The sequence below is a fragment of the Helicoverpa zea genome, chromosome 6 (genome assembly GCF_022581195.2).
Source record: "Helicoverpa zea isolate HzStark_Cry1AcR chromosome 6, ilHelZeax1.1, whole genome shotgun sequence".
In the NCBI taxonomy this organism is placed as follows: Eukaryota; Metazoa; Arthropoda; class Insecta; order Lepidoptera; family Noctuidae; genus Helicoverpa; species Helicoverpa zea.
Genome location: NC_061457.1, coordinates 4,828,931 through 4,843,755, shown reverse-complemented (window position 1 = coordinate 4,843,755; position 14,825 = coordinate 4,828,931). Strand labels below are relative to the sequence as shown.

The 14,825-nt window shown below is 39.3% G+C and overlaps 2 protein-coding genes across 8 annotated transcripts in view; one reads left to right on the top strand and one right to left on the bottom strand.

Annotated features, from left to right (window-relative positions):
• Positions 1 to 14,825, top strand: part of LOC124631093 (RNA-binding protein Musashi homolog Rbp6) — a 461,305-nt gene that overhangs the window by 319,883 nt on the left and 126,597 nt on the right. The gene's annotated exons all lie outside the window — the stretch shown is intronic.
• Positions 12,243 to 13,332, bottom strand: LOC124631095. Its single transcript, XM_047165266.1, has one exon. It carries the CDS (start codon positions 13,330 to 13,332, stop codon positions 12,616 to 12,618), a length of 717 nt encoding a protein of 238 aa, XP_047021222.1. The 3' UTR covers positions 12,243 to 12,615.

Genomic DNA, 14,825 nt, shown 5'->3' with positions numbered 1-14,825 from the left:
TTGTTTGAATTTTGTAAAATAATCCTTTGTAATCTTCATTGTTTTCGACGTGTGTTTATTCTGTTTTTAATTGTATTTTTAAACTCTAAGGATTGCGGAAACTGAGTTCATGAAACGAGCTCCGAGGTCAATACAATATTTAGAGCGGTTTACCGAAGAAAAGCTAACCTCGATAAGCCAAAACAAATGCGCTCGTGTATAAAATATCCATAAAGAAATGTAAATAGTTAAACTGTAACGACTATGAAAAGAACCTTTACGTTCGCCGCAAACAATCCGCTCCGCCGTGAGAATTTGACTGAAGAATAGTGTTTGTATTTCATTATCAACAAAAGCTTTGTTGAAAAGATGACGCTCAGCGCAAATTCGAGGTATAGCCGCCCACGAGCAAACTCGAGAAAAGCCGCACTCAGGCCCGGCCCGAGATATTTCGCAGTCGTATTTACTCAGGCGTGCCTAAATTGTTTGCTTACATGTTTGACGCGCCGCACGCAACGCTCATTATGGCCAACGAAGCTTTGTTCAGACTTAGACAACATATTGTTACACCCGATGGAGCTCAATGTTCTTTATATGTTTATTTTTATCATTACAGGTAAGTTCCTGAAGCGTTTGCGGCTCTTTAATGGCGTTGCGGTGAGAGTATCTCTTTGTGTTTACATCATTTTAATAATGTTGAAGATGTACTCGCTTGTGTATCGTATTATCGTTACATTTTCAATTGCATTGGGAATATTTTTATCTAAGATGCGAGTGGAACTGTGACGTAAAACGATCGCGTTCGCGTAGCGTCGTGTGACGGGACACCTCTAGAGCTTAACGATAGTGGCATTAGACATACCACTTAGCAGCAGTAAACATTCATTACGTTTCTTCCCACTCGGGGGCAGGTTGGCACACTTAATTGTTCATACAACAAGCCAGCCGGGAATTGGCTCTAAATGTTCCGTTGTCCGGGCTATGGTCGTACCGCAAACGCGCTACGCGGTCGTAGTCCACAGCACTGAGCTGTGCGAGCCAAAATCGACCGCGTAGCCTCATATCTTAGCTTGATTTTCGAGGGGAAACTGCGCGGAACACGGAGCGAGCAGGGCCGTGATGGAAAGCGCAATAGGCGCCCGTTTACACCTGCGATTCTTCTTCATCTTACCCTAAACTGGCGCACCGCTTTACCTAAAGTAATTATGCCACATAACGTATTAGTCTTTTGGGAGCGAACACGTGTTGGAAACGGTTAATCACTTACTTTACATTTGCGTACGCAAATAATCCGTTAATTTAATTTCGGTGGTGGTATTTATGACGCTTATTTAATTTATTATCATATCAAAGTGTAGGCTTTATTTAGCGGGTTTTGTGTGCGTGCGAATAAACGTTAATAATAAAATCATGTAACAGTACACAGGGGAAAAATTTTAACGATTTCATAATGTTGTCGGTTTGTCAGTTTTCTACATTGTAATTAGTATCAGGGTAACAAGCGCGCTGTTGTTTTTATGAGATGGCTGTCGATAGCGGTAAAGTGTCGCTGGATGGCAGCATATAATATCGATCAGATCCTCCGGTGGGTATCGTCTGTCGTAAAACGCATTCGGTGGCGTGTTTGTCCCCGTCGTGTTCCCATCGCTTCGAGCCCTCCTCACCATTGATATTTATGCTTTTTTCGGAATTCTTTTCGAGGGTAAGTTGTTTTGAAACTTTCCTTTTCGGAAGAAATGGCCGGGTTCACTGGATTAATGTAACTAGAGTGTTGTAATTGGTTGAGAAGTTATTACTTTTCTGTTTCTTTTCGAGAAAAACATAAAGCAATTGTGCAAGTTCTTCGGGAGTGATTTATTTTTATTCTGTGGAACATCTTCTCCGAAGTTAAAAACAAAGCTGAGGAGAGCTTTGTGTATCTTACTGATTTATTATTTATTGCGTTTTGGTTTGATAAAAAAACATTCAAAAAGTTTCGCCCCATAAATTATTTTTTGCTACATCTTTGCCCAGTTCGGATAAAATACGTGTTTATCCTTATAACGTATCTTTTAAAAAACGAAAACGAATATTCATCGTCGGGTTCAGATTGTTCCATAAAAATAGAGGCTATATTTTACAAGTCATATTTCTCAATATCAAATAAAGTAAATCCAGCCAAAAGTATCGATGAAAACCAAAGCACCCGAAAATCTTCATTGCCACCGATTTATAACAGAACCAAACATTTGTTTCGTCTCTAGTGAAGGCCTTAAAAATATCCGGTCCAGAAAATAAATAACAAAAGCCATTTTATCTGACAGGACCTTGTTTGAAATCATAACAAATAGCCTTTTAGAAAACCGCATCCCAACCCAAAGTGTCGTACAAAAAGGGGTTTGGTAAACACATTACAAATCTTTGCCGCGGCATCGCGCAGTTAAGAGGGCTGTCAATGAAAACCCCTTCTCGGACTATTCGTTATGTGTCTTAATGGATTACAGGAATAAAGTAGGCATCGACGAAACAAAGGCGGACCTGCCCCCAAAATCTCCAACCACATAGTTTGTGGGCTAAAACTAAATTTATTACATTTGACCTTAGTAATTCTTGCCAAAGGTTTTCTATCCTAAATGTGTAATAGCCAGTTACGGCTTTCAAAGGTGGGGCTCGCGTTCACTCGGTGCGGTTTTATACGCAACTAAATATTTTATGAGTTACAAAATAGTTGTGTAAAAGTTCCAGTTTTGGTTTGATCCTATCAATAAAATAGTTTATACAACGATAATGTTGACGAATTGATATTTTGTTTTGGCCTAGTTTTTTGGGGTCTCGTTAAATATTTATATTGATTTAATCCAAATCTGGATTGAGGACCGAAAACCCTATTCCATTAAATTTCCGTTTCTATCAAAATACCACTAAATGGATATGTTATTTTTAGTGCATTATTAAAAATATATGCCTATAAATAAGCATACCGCATATCAATAATAAATAGCTTTTAATTCCCGTCGCGTTTAAACCTAAAGTTATTCAAAGCCGATCCCCCGGGAGCACGTCAACATAAACACATTTTAGTGCAAGCCGCATGCAATGGGATTGCACAGTTCGATGGCTATCACATCAAACTTATTTCTGCACCGATCGCTACGATTACCTGTTCACAGGCCGTTTTGCAAGTTATACGGACGCGTTTCACTTTGAACTGTGCTCATTTCGTGTCCTTTGAAGCTCCCGCGTATACAAGCGTTTGATTTCAACTCTTTCGCCGTGATTCGCGCCCGAGCGACGCGCGTTCCTTTACATTCGGAAACAAATGAAGAGCTGCACAAGGAGAAGTTTTTAATTCGCCTAATGCACACGGAGTACCTGTCTTTTCCTAACTAAAGTGCACTCTTATACCGTCCGCGTCGGCACGGCGTTCTGTCACATCGACTGTTGCATTGTGACCAGTTTATTTTAGTTCCGTCTTGAATGCATCCCATTTTTCTCAAGGCACACTTTCAACAAAAATGGACGAGTTGTTTTTGTTAATGTTTCAAAAGCTGTTTTCGGATGTGTTACATCGTTATCAAGAATGTTTTTGCTTTAGGTGTTGTTTGCTCTAATGTTTGCTTGTTTTAATAACTTTGATGGTGTTGGGAATAAACTCATAATTATCATAATTAATATAAACAATAAAACATCATAACGAGATAAAGCGCTAATTATCTCTAATTAGTTAAAAAACAAAGCAGCCATGCCAAGTGTGATTTGTTAGACGCTTAATCAGACTTAATGATTACTTTGATTTTCATCTCTCGCCCGGCGAAACGAGAAACTTAATGAAAAGTCAAGCAAACTCAGGCGAATACAAATTTTAGCATTAGTATGCAAGAGTAAAGTTTTTATTCAATATAACTTGCAATGTTTTATCTTTCGTTTGTGTTGCTCGCATCAGCAATGCACAAGTTATTGTTACTTACTGATGGTAAATAAACTCATTTAGAGTTCTGTTTGCTTTTTAATTTAGCTGTATTGAAATAGTATTAATATTCTTCAACTGTACCCAGCGTTTTATATATGTAATTTGCAAAGAATACCCCTTAATATTTATTATCTTTTCATTACCTCATATTTTTTGCTTGCGCTTGCACAATTACAGAAACAGTTGACTAACGGCCAGTTTCTTCATCAAAAGTAAGGCATCGTTCAGACCAAACGTATTGTCGGCCGCTGACTGTGAGCGCGCGTTACGCAGTTTATTGCTTTTCCATATATATTGAAATTGTTGTTCACACCGAACCGACTATACGCTATTACGTCGTCTGTTGTCGCTGACTCTCAGTGGCCGATTATTTTACTACGCGTCTATGCACGGCGGACGCGGATTGGCTACGCGGACGCAGTTGCCGAATAGCGCCGCTCCGCCGCTCGAGAAACAAACTTCAATGAGGACAGACGTGACACGTGACACCTCGCGATGTTCGACACCGAAAAGTTTATTGCAGAAGTACATTCTAGAGAATGTATTTGGAATGCGAATTCAGAAGAATCTAGTGATAGAAACTTACGAAGATGCGCTTGGGAAGACATAGCATCTGTTATGTATGAAGATTGGGGGGTTCAAATACTGAGCTCTTTTATGTGTAGAATAGTCAGCCGCTCAGCGTACGCATCTAGTGTGAACCTACACGAGCCTATTCTTTTGTTCACACATGTAGCGCATCGTACGCTATAGCTTATTGTCGGTTTGGTGAGTACGCTTACTGCAGATTGAGTCGACGTTCACACTGGGGCAGACAGTGAGTATACTCACAGTAAGCGGCGGACAATACGTTTGGTGTGAACAATCCCTTAAAGTTAAAGTAATGTCTAAAGTAAAAGTAACGGTCAAATACGTTTTTTCAAGGCTAAAGTGACAGCAAAACTAATAGAAAAATTGAATTTGACTGTTACTTTTACTTTAGACATTACTTTGACTTTTACTTTGGCTTTAACTTTTGATGAAGAAACTGGCTGTTAGGCTTTTAAGTACGTTTTTAATACATACATTCTGTGTATTATTTTTCTTCCAAATTATTTAACAAAAATATTTCTATAAAATCGACTTAGCCAAAATCAGTGTCTGTCTATCAATGAGCAGACTCGTTTAGTTCCGCAGTAGCGTCGGCGGCTGCGGCGTCCCCGCACGCCATCGACTGCCTCCCGCCACCTAATTCTGATATGAATATGAAATTGTATGTAAATGTCGGCCAAATGTTGCCGCGCAACTTGACAACTCGACAGCGCTGTAAATATATTGGTAACGCTGCACCGACCCACTACTAGCTATACCAAAACATGCGAGTTCCTAGTTTACGACCGACTGTGACTGTTTGAATAAATTGTTTAGATTGTCGTCTATGCACTCGTACATACTTAGAGCAGCAGAGGTTGCGAGCGCCGCAATCCACGCAAGCCGGGAATTCGTATCGGTGCACAGTTAATATAATAGCGAGTGCCCTAGCACCGCAACACTAACGAGAGCGATATCACCTAACTACGTTCAGCGGAAGCACCCCTTCTGTTTTAAACTAGAATCCATTTCACGAGTACAAACTCCACAAATGTGCATTTTCTCGTGGCGAGCGCTCCGCACAAAGTTAAGTTTTAGCCACTTGCCATAATTACCAATAAAACGTGTTCGTGGTGATGGCGCGTCAACTAAGCCGCATCACAGTTATGAAGTTGCCGTCTGCCTCCGTGACACCGCGTTATTGCTGACATTTCAGCCTGATTATCTTTAATTAAAAAGTTGTTTTAGGCCTCCACAAAATGCCAAGTTATTAAAAGAAATTGTCGAGAACCCGCGAAGTGGTAACTCACTGAATTGTCATAATTAGATTAAAAAGGCCCTGCTTTACTATGATTTCGGCCAGAGATTTCTAAGCGATTCTTCGAGTGTTTTATAGACACTTGTATATTTATTTCTGAGTTTTCACTACAATGCCGTAATAGAACGGATTTAAACGCATTGCATGCTCAAAGAATATTGACAGATATGATCACTTCTCGATTGGAGCTCCGCCAACAATGTCTAGATTTTCTGTACGATTTGTAACTGGATACCCTAGCTTCCGTTTAGAATAGATGTGCCATTTTAGAGTGTTGCATCTCTTTCGGGTTCGACATGCGTTCCTGAGATATTTACGACGGTACACTTCAAGTATTTGCACGATATTATATTCCAGTGTAGTCGATATCACGTTTAATGAACGGATACGATTGCGTGTTTGTCTTTGCGTGTAATTCGGAAACTGTTTTTTATTTGAATTATGGAACGAATATTGTATTCATACAGTTGAGTTTGCTTTAATATTGATGGGCTGTTACATTGATACGTTTGGGTAGGGCGGGGGCGCAGCGGAGCGGCGGCGGCGGCCGGGCGTCATATGATTCCTTTTATTTATTTTAATCAAATGTGGCGCTTGTTGTTTTGATGCGGCGAGGTTTGCTGTCGTGGCAGTTTGCATGCTCCACATTCGCCCATGAATTCCGGTGTACGGACCTGCGGATAGATGAATGCTTTAACATTTTACATATCCGACGAATGAATTCGTTCTCCCAACTGACGGTTTTTCATTTTATTCAGTTATTTGATACGTTTTTATTTATACCGGCCGGCGTGTTGTCTTTGTCGAGTTTACTCTGGGGTATTGTTACAAAAATAATAGATATAGCAATTCATACCCATGTCGTGCGTTAGTAAAACCTTTTATGCTGATAGCGGATTTGTTCTATTTACAAACTGGTTTATTCATGCGCGAGTACATGCGCGTGCCCCGTATTTAGCTTCTATGTCAAACATTCACGAAAATGTTATTTTGTAAATTTATTTTTGCCCTATTTAGCAGAAGGCATTTGGCTGCTTGGAAACACTTTGAATATTTCAGATGTACAGCATTTGTAACAATTTAAATGCACGCTATTATTAAACGTAGCTAATGGCAGCAATGTCTAGTATTTTAATCTGAATAATTCGAGACCACAGCTCATTATAAAGCGTCACAGAGTAACAAAAAGGCAGAGAAATGGCGGGGGATAATGAAAATGTCGAATGTCGTATTTCTTTTTTAAATTGGTTCACATTTCTTTGTAACGGTGCGTGCGGCAGTCAGCGCCGGGCGGCGAGCCAATCAATGCTTACGAGTGCGGGTAGTCAGGGATCGGGGACCCGGGGACACTAATCATTTAAAAAGTGTGCGCATTCAGTGTGAAACGCATCTCGACGATTGCCGTTTACGTTCTACAATCAGATCCTGCTACCTCTCTCATATCGACTTTTTCCACTTCGTTTGTTGCACCCGGTTTGGGAATAGTTTTTGTTTCAACCGGACTAATCAACGCCCCTACATGGCCATGTACGGGCGTGGCCCACTGGGTTTTTCCATTTGTTTCAGAATAAAATATTCTGAAAAGTTTGTACCTACTATCGGTCATAATAGTTATGAAATTTTAAACAAATGTTCTCTATTCATTTAACGTAAGTTGAGCAAGTTAACTCAATGGAAATATTTAATGATGTCTGCTAATGTTTAAAGTTAGAAAAAGGGAAATTTAAGTTTACATTTCGTTATAATCTCTGAAACCGCTTAACTACTTTAATGTTTGATAACTACACGGTTAGAAATACACGATTAAACCGTGTGAAATAATAAAACCTTTACAATAGCGAAATTCTGAGTAATAAAAGTGGAAACATTTAACACGCAGCTATTTTAAAAGCACATACATTAATTTCAACTAAATGTAGTGATAACATCAAAACGTAACGCCAAATAATTTCCCAGTAATTATCAACCCTATCGCGCAAACGTAGGTAGAACATCTCCGCAATTTCGCCAAGAAACTCCCAACTAAACCCACAACTCACTCAACAGTCCAAAACCCAAGAAATTACACAATTTACATAACATTATCAAATAATCATATCTGGGAGCATTCCCTTACAGCGTTTCGGTTCTACAAGTGATTTCACAGGTTCGGTATTTGCGGTAACGCGGTGCAAATATCGATTGGCACTGTATAATTCACGGGTTGAATTATGTATTACCTTTCATTAGCACATCGGGCAGTCCCAAGGTGTATTAGCACATAAATTCGCTTACCCACACCCCCTTAAGGAATCCTTACGTGTGAACGATTATCCTTTCAAGTGAATACGCCATACAAATCTTTCTTTCCGTTTTATTCTTACTCGTAGTTTTGCTGTGGTAGTTTATTTGTGTATTAAGTAGTCAAGATTTTCCTATTGAATAACTGTGTTTTATGAAAACATTGAAGAATCAGACTGAGATTCAGACAAATCGATTATACATATCGTACTTGAAAAAAGATTGAAGAAGTCCATGGTCGCATCCAGACACTTGAACTTTACATGCGAATGTTCCAAAAAAAAAACTATTTTTTATCCACAAAAACACGTTCCACGTTTAATTTTACATATCGAATACACATTCGACGTTAACCACAAAACTTTTTTCTATCCAAATACAAAATATTGTCACAAACGGGAACATAACATGTGGGTCACCGCACGTAATGTTTTGAGGGCTGGCAACATTCAAACGCGGTGTTGCCAGGAAGTTAATTACATTATTTAATGATATTTTATCGTTCTACCTACCTGACTGATGAACCTAATGATTGACAATTACCGTTTCGATTTATAGTTAATATTATCGTGTTCGAAGCGGTTATCGGATGTAAATAGTTATTGAACTATGAGATAGGTTGTTACTGTTTCCTGCGATATTTCTCGGAGATATTATTGCTCGGTAATAGAGAAATACCATGCTTCAGTATTATTTGTAATCAAGAACATTTTTACTTTTGTTTGCCTGAATCAATTTGTTTGATACTGAAATAATACAAATAGATAGATAGATAGATAGATAGATATATTCTTTATTATGCACACCAATTAAAAAAAAACAACAAGAATAAACAAAAATTTTGAAGTTGGTGACACAATGGGCGGTCTTATCGCTAAAAGCGATCTCTTACAGACAACCTTTGGATGGATTGTGACAAAAAGGAAATAACCATATCGCAGGTAGTTTTGGTGCACTATGTATATAAAATAATAATACCTAAAACAATAACAAATAAAAAATAATATATATATATATATATATATATGTATATATAATAGATAGATATAACAGAAATATGTATATATATGATATATATTTAAAGTTGCCAATTAGACTTGACAATAGTCTGCAACAGTAGGGTATTATACCCAGTTACAAATTGGAAAGGTAGTGATTCCTTATCAGGTTCTTGAAGACTGCTAAAGATTGAGCCTGCCTTATTGTAACGGGCAATGCATTCCACAACCGCACAGCTTGAACGGTAAAAGATTTATCAAAGAAGTTAGTGGAATGCATTGCCATCTCTAGCCGCAAGTTCTCTGATGACCTTAGATATTTTGCATGTGTGTCATTAAGGAACTTAAAACGTTCTTTGAGATAGGACGGGTTTTTTGGATTGAACAAAATGTTGTACAGTAAAGACAGGATATGAGTATTCCGGCGAAGACGTATAGGAAGCCACTTGAGTTTTGAACGGAATTCAGAAATATGATCATATTTGCGCAAGCCAAATATAAATCTAATACAAACATTTTGAAGTCGCTCAAGTTTATCAAGCTGTGCCTCAGTGAGATCAAGATAACTGACATCAGCATAATCAAGGATTGGAAGCAAGAGGGATTGTGCAAGCACAGTTTTGGTGGCAGTCGGGAGAAAGTTTCGCAATCTCCTCAAGGACCTGACAGATGCAAACACTTTCCGGCTAATCTCTTGTAGTTGGGGACCCCATGATAAATTTTTGTCAATGAGAATCCCTAGATTTTTAACCTTGTCCCTTATTGAAATGGCAGTGCCACCAAAAGAAATATGAGGAAGTTGCGGCCAGTCAATCCTTTGAACCAATCTAGAGCTACCAACTACAATGGCCTGAGTTTTTGCTGGATTGACCTTGAGACCGTAAGTTTCACTCCACTCGCAAATTGTAGCCAAGTCGGTGTTAATATTAGCGATTGCATCTGCCAAGTCCGAAAATGCAGCTTGGCTATAAATTTGCAAATCATCAGCATAAAGGTGGTAGGAAGAAATGAGATTTTTGGAAATAGAATTGATAAATATCGCGAAGAGTAAAGGAGATAAAACGCCACCCTGTGGCACGCCAACAGAAGTATAGCACCATGAAGAGTATGCGTCCTCTATGCATATACGTTGACGGCGGCCAAACAGGTAACTACGAAACCAGTCAATCGCCGTTGGAGATACGTTCAGAGAGCTAAGTATGCCAAGCAGGACGTCGAAGTCGACGGTATTAAATGCATTACTAAAATCTAGCAAGCAAAGGACCGTCAGATTCCCGGTGTCCATGCCACGGCGTATATCCTCAGTAATATTCAGCAACGCTGTAGTGGTGCTGTGACCAGGTCGGAAACCGGACTGGAAAGGATTCAGCAGGTTATTCCTACATAGAAAGGCATTCAGCTGATCATGGACCAGACGTTCTAGGACTTTGGAAAGGAAAGGCAGGATGGAGATGGGACGATATTCTGAAAACGAAGCAGGATTCGATGTTTTGGGTAAGGGGATGATTTTGGCTTCTTTCCAAATGGATGGAAAGATACCACAGGATACGGAATAGTTAAGGATATGGCACAGGACAGGTAAAATGTCATCAAGGATTGGAAGTATCATTTTCCGACTGACACAATCATCACCTACAGCATTAGAGGTAATGGATACTATACTCTTCTTAACATCACAATCAGAGAATTGACTAAAGACAAATGCAGGATGATCCGGAGTTGGTTGTTTTGAAAGATAATCTAAGGTGCGAGCCTTAGCTGTCCCACTGTACGAAGACGACGATGAAAAGTGTTGATTTAGAAGATCAACATTTAACTGTGTTGAAACTGGATCTTGGCGTGACTTCCCAACTCCCATGGATTTTAGAAATTTCCAGACTTTTGCTGGGTCTCCATTCTCAACTGAATGGTGGAAATGTTGGCGTTGTGCATCTCTACACACCTTGTTGCATCGATTGCGAACCTCTACATAATTCTCACGAGTAGACGCACTAGGACGACATTTAAACTTGGTTTTTGCCACAGCCTTCTTATGCATGACAGTCTTGATGGTATCCGATAGCCATGGAGCCGGAAGATGCTTCAGTTTAATTGCACGAATCGGAGCGTGGACGTCGTAAAGCCGTATCAGTGTGTCAGTAAGCAATGAAACTTTGTCATCGACCGACTCGGCAGCAGCCAGCGGTGCCCAATCAATACTGCCAGCATCTCTGCAAAGGTCATCCGTATTCATGCCACCAAAATTACGCTGCAGAAGGATTCTGGGTTTAGGTTTAGGAGGGCGAATTTTGTAAGAAAGGAATATTAAGTCGTGGTAGGAAAACATATCAGCTGCACATTGACCATGCTTGCTGACATGTTCCTTAGACGACACAATAGCAAGGTCCAGTAATGAAGGGTTACAGTTGGGGAAGTGGTGAGTGGCACTTAATGGCAGGATTGACAGATTGGATGATTCAATCGTTGAACATAAGGAAGAGGAACGGGAGTCGTTTTTCAACAAACACGTGTTAAAATCTCCCATAATAATGGTATGACTGTAAGAAGGTGTTAGGTTTTCGAGGAGATGTTCAAGGCTGGAAAAGTAATTTACACGTAAGGAAGGAGAATAGAAGACACCAAGCAGAATTTTGGCATGATTCAGGTTGACTTCTAAAAAGAGATGCTCACCGGCACCCAGCGGTGGTGGTTGTGCTGACATGCTAATAATAGAAAAAGGAATATGTGGACGAAGGTAAATGGCAACACCACCCCCACCGCCAACCGTGCGATCATTTCTTATTAGCTGAAAACCTGGTAAAGAATAGGAAGTAGAAGGAAGACACGGTTTTAACCAGGATTCTGAAACAAGGATGGCATGGACATTCTTACAGTCTAAGTTAGCTAGCATGTCAGAGTAATGTGCCGGAATACTTTGGGCATTTATATGGACTACATTAAAATTCTTCGGAACATCAGAAAACTGAGCTTCAAGAGTATCAGCAAGTGTGGGAATACTGTTGAAACTATCATTGCTACAAGCAGACAAAAAAGTTTCGGCGTCGCTGTCATCGTTAGAGTCTAGCATTGACGATACTAAATATATATATAAATATAAAACTACAATATAATGCAATATATAAATACAAACAAAAAAATAAAAATAAAATGTAACACTAGTCCACCCGCCGGTTGTGTGCTTACATCATTGCAACTTGTTATTAAAAGCAATTCAAAAACACACACAAAAAAAAAAACAAAATAAAAGAGCACTAAAATAATATTTAAATAATATCCAAGTAGCCAGAGATAAAAAAAAAGAAAAAAATAATTCATTATAAAATTAAAAGTTAGCAAATGTAAAAGACTGTTTCCGAACGAACGAATAATGACAGGACATAATGACATAACATAAAATGACAGGACAGCAGTTTGACAAAAATATACATTGAGTTTAGAAAATTAATTTAGGACAGTAATTTGAGGGTACAAACAATTTAGTTAATCTAGAGCTACTTGGATGCCGTTACCTAGAAGATAAATCACTTCTTTTTTGCGACGACGCGTTTTCCTTTCTTCGGTACTGGCGTTAACAGCGACGATGAAGATGAAGGAATCGTCGCAACGGGACACGACTTCTCCTTGATCTGCTCGAGCCGAACGATGTCATCTAATGTCCCAACTCGATGCCTGGAGCCGTCCGAACCAACAACATAGATGTGTCCTTGCTTGGTCCAGCAGTTGTTGACACCAAACTTGCCACGCGCAGACATAAATAGTTGATGACGAGATCTAGTGAGGAACTCCGATATCGTTATGCCCGTGCCTTTCAGCTTCATCTTAGCAAACCAAATGCTATCTCTTACACTCACATCTCGTAGTTTGCAAAGAATGGGCCTGGGTTTACTTGCACCGGTCGGTCTACCCATCCTGTGGCATCTGCGCACCTCACTGACACTGAAGTCTGCCAGCTCCAGATGAGAACGAACAACCTCCGCTACAACCTGTGCTGTGTCCTCCTTGGCCTGCTCAGCAACACCATGCAAGAGGACCATCTTTCGACGACCACGCATCTCCACATTGTCCAGCTCCTGTGCCAACGCCTTCATCTGCTGTTGTAAACAGCTCAATGCATCGAGAACAAATTTCTTGAATGCATTGTAGTCAGCAGCAAGCGAGTCTGTTCCGCCTGAAGTACCTGGGTTCCTCTGCAACTGTGCCTCAAAGTTTGACATTCTCTCTTGGAATAGTGTCATCATTTCAGAAAGCGATCCCTTCAGTGCTTCCATGATGATTGTGCAATAAATTTTGAATTATGGTTCCAGTGTGTGATTTTTATTGGAAAATACACAATACCGGTGGGTGATATTTTAGACTATGAAGTAAATCATTTAAACTTAATTATATCAATTTATTAAATTATTTATAAATATTTAAAACAGAGCAAAAAATTTTGTGACCTCTTGTCAAAACTACCCACACCCAAAAAAAAGTTCAGTTCAAACAAATGTTCAGTTTTAAATTAAGGCACTTTACAGAAGATTTCATTAACGTAATTGAAGCAGCGAATCATTTGGCATTGTAATTATTATACCTTGAAAAGTTAAAAATAATTCAGATTCATAAAGATAATTGATATTCATTGGATTGAATTGCACAGGTCTACGAAACAATTGGCAGTCAATTAAGTTTTCATTTCAACTGCTGTATTCATTACGATTATTTGCACATAATATTTAAAAATATTACTCCTCTTTGTATATCATAAAATTACATGTTGTGAAGTTAAAGGTTTTCAATTTATTTAATAACAAGATTTAATTGGCCGTATAAAAGTGTTATTACGTAATGAGTTTCCACAATATACGACTTTATTTCAACACGAAATAATGGCGAAATATTGCGGCGATACTTACGAACTCCAATAATTGCAGGCTTAACGCGGCACGCGTGCTATTACCTCAGAAACGGCTCACCTCAATCATTATAATGCTCGTTTAATTATTATTCATTGGTCGAGCGAGCTCATCTGGAGTCCGCGCCGATGCCTCCTCTGCTCACCTTCAGTGTTAGTGTGATCGATGTATTTACAGTGTCGTTTTAGTTTTAATTAAGCTACAGTTGGACCGTTAAGCTGAACCGCGCAGTAAAATGAACTGCGCCGCGCGTGCGGTGCGTTAATAAGCCCGCGCAAATTTAACTCGGACTGGACCATAAATGAGAATCGCCAATAAATCGGGCATTATAATAAACATTAACGTTATTGTTTCCCGTTAAACGGGTGCCCCCCACGCCCCGCAGGTGGGCCGCAACAATCCGCCCGGAATTTCAACGACTTCAATTATTGAGTGCCTCGGAACCGAACCCTTTGCCTCCTCAAGGGGCCGGACTGTCCATTTCATCGGACGATAATGCCGTATGGCACTCGGGTCCCAGCTAACTTGAATAAACCTGGATATTCCTTTTAGGATTTTTCTGGAGAATATTGGTTTATAATATTGCGTTTGAAATAAATAAACCCCTTTCACGTAATAACTATAAAAGAAGCCAATCAAATAAATCAAAATACTGATGTTCTCATTTTAGTGAAATGTAATTAACTTGGTAATTCCCGATAAATTGATTTAATGGGAAGTTGTTCAAGTAAGTTATTCAAATATTTATACTTGTAAACCATCCGCCACATCATGAATATAAGATGTCCGGTGACAGGAAACCTTGATTCAATTGAAGATTTGCATAATTTGCATCG

Coding starts and splice junctions, on each gene's coding strand:
- LOC124631095 (XM_047165266.1), bottom strand. CDS start 13,332: ATGATGACACTATTCCAAGAGAGAATGTCAAACTTTGAGGCACAGTTG.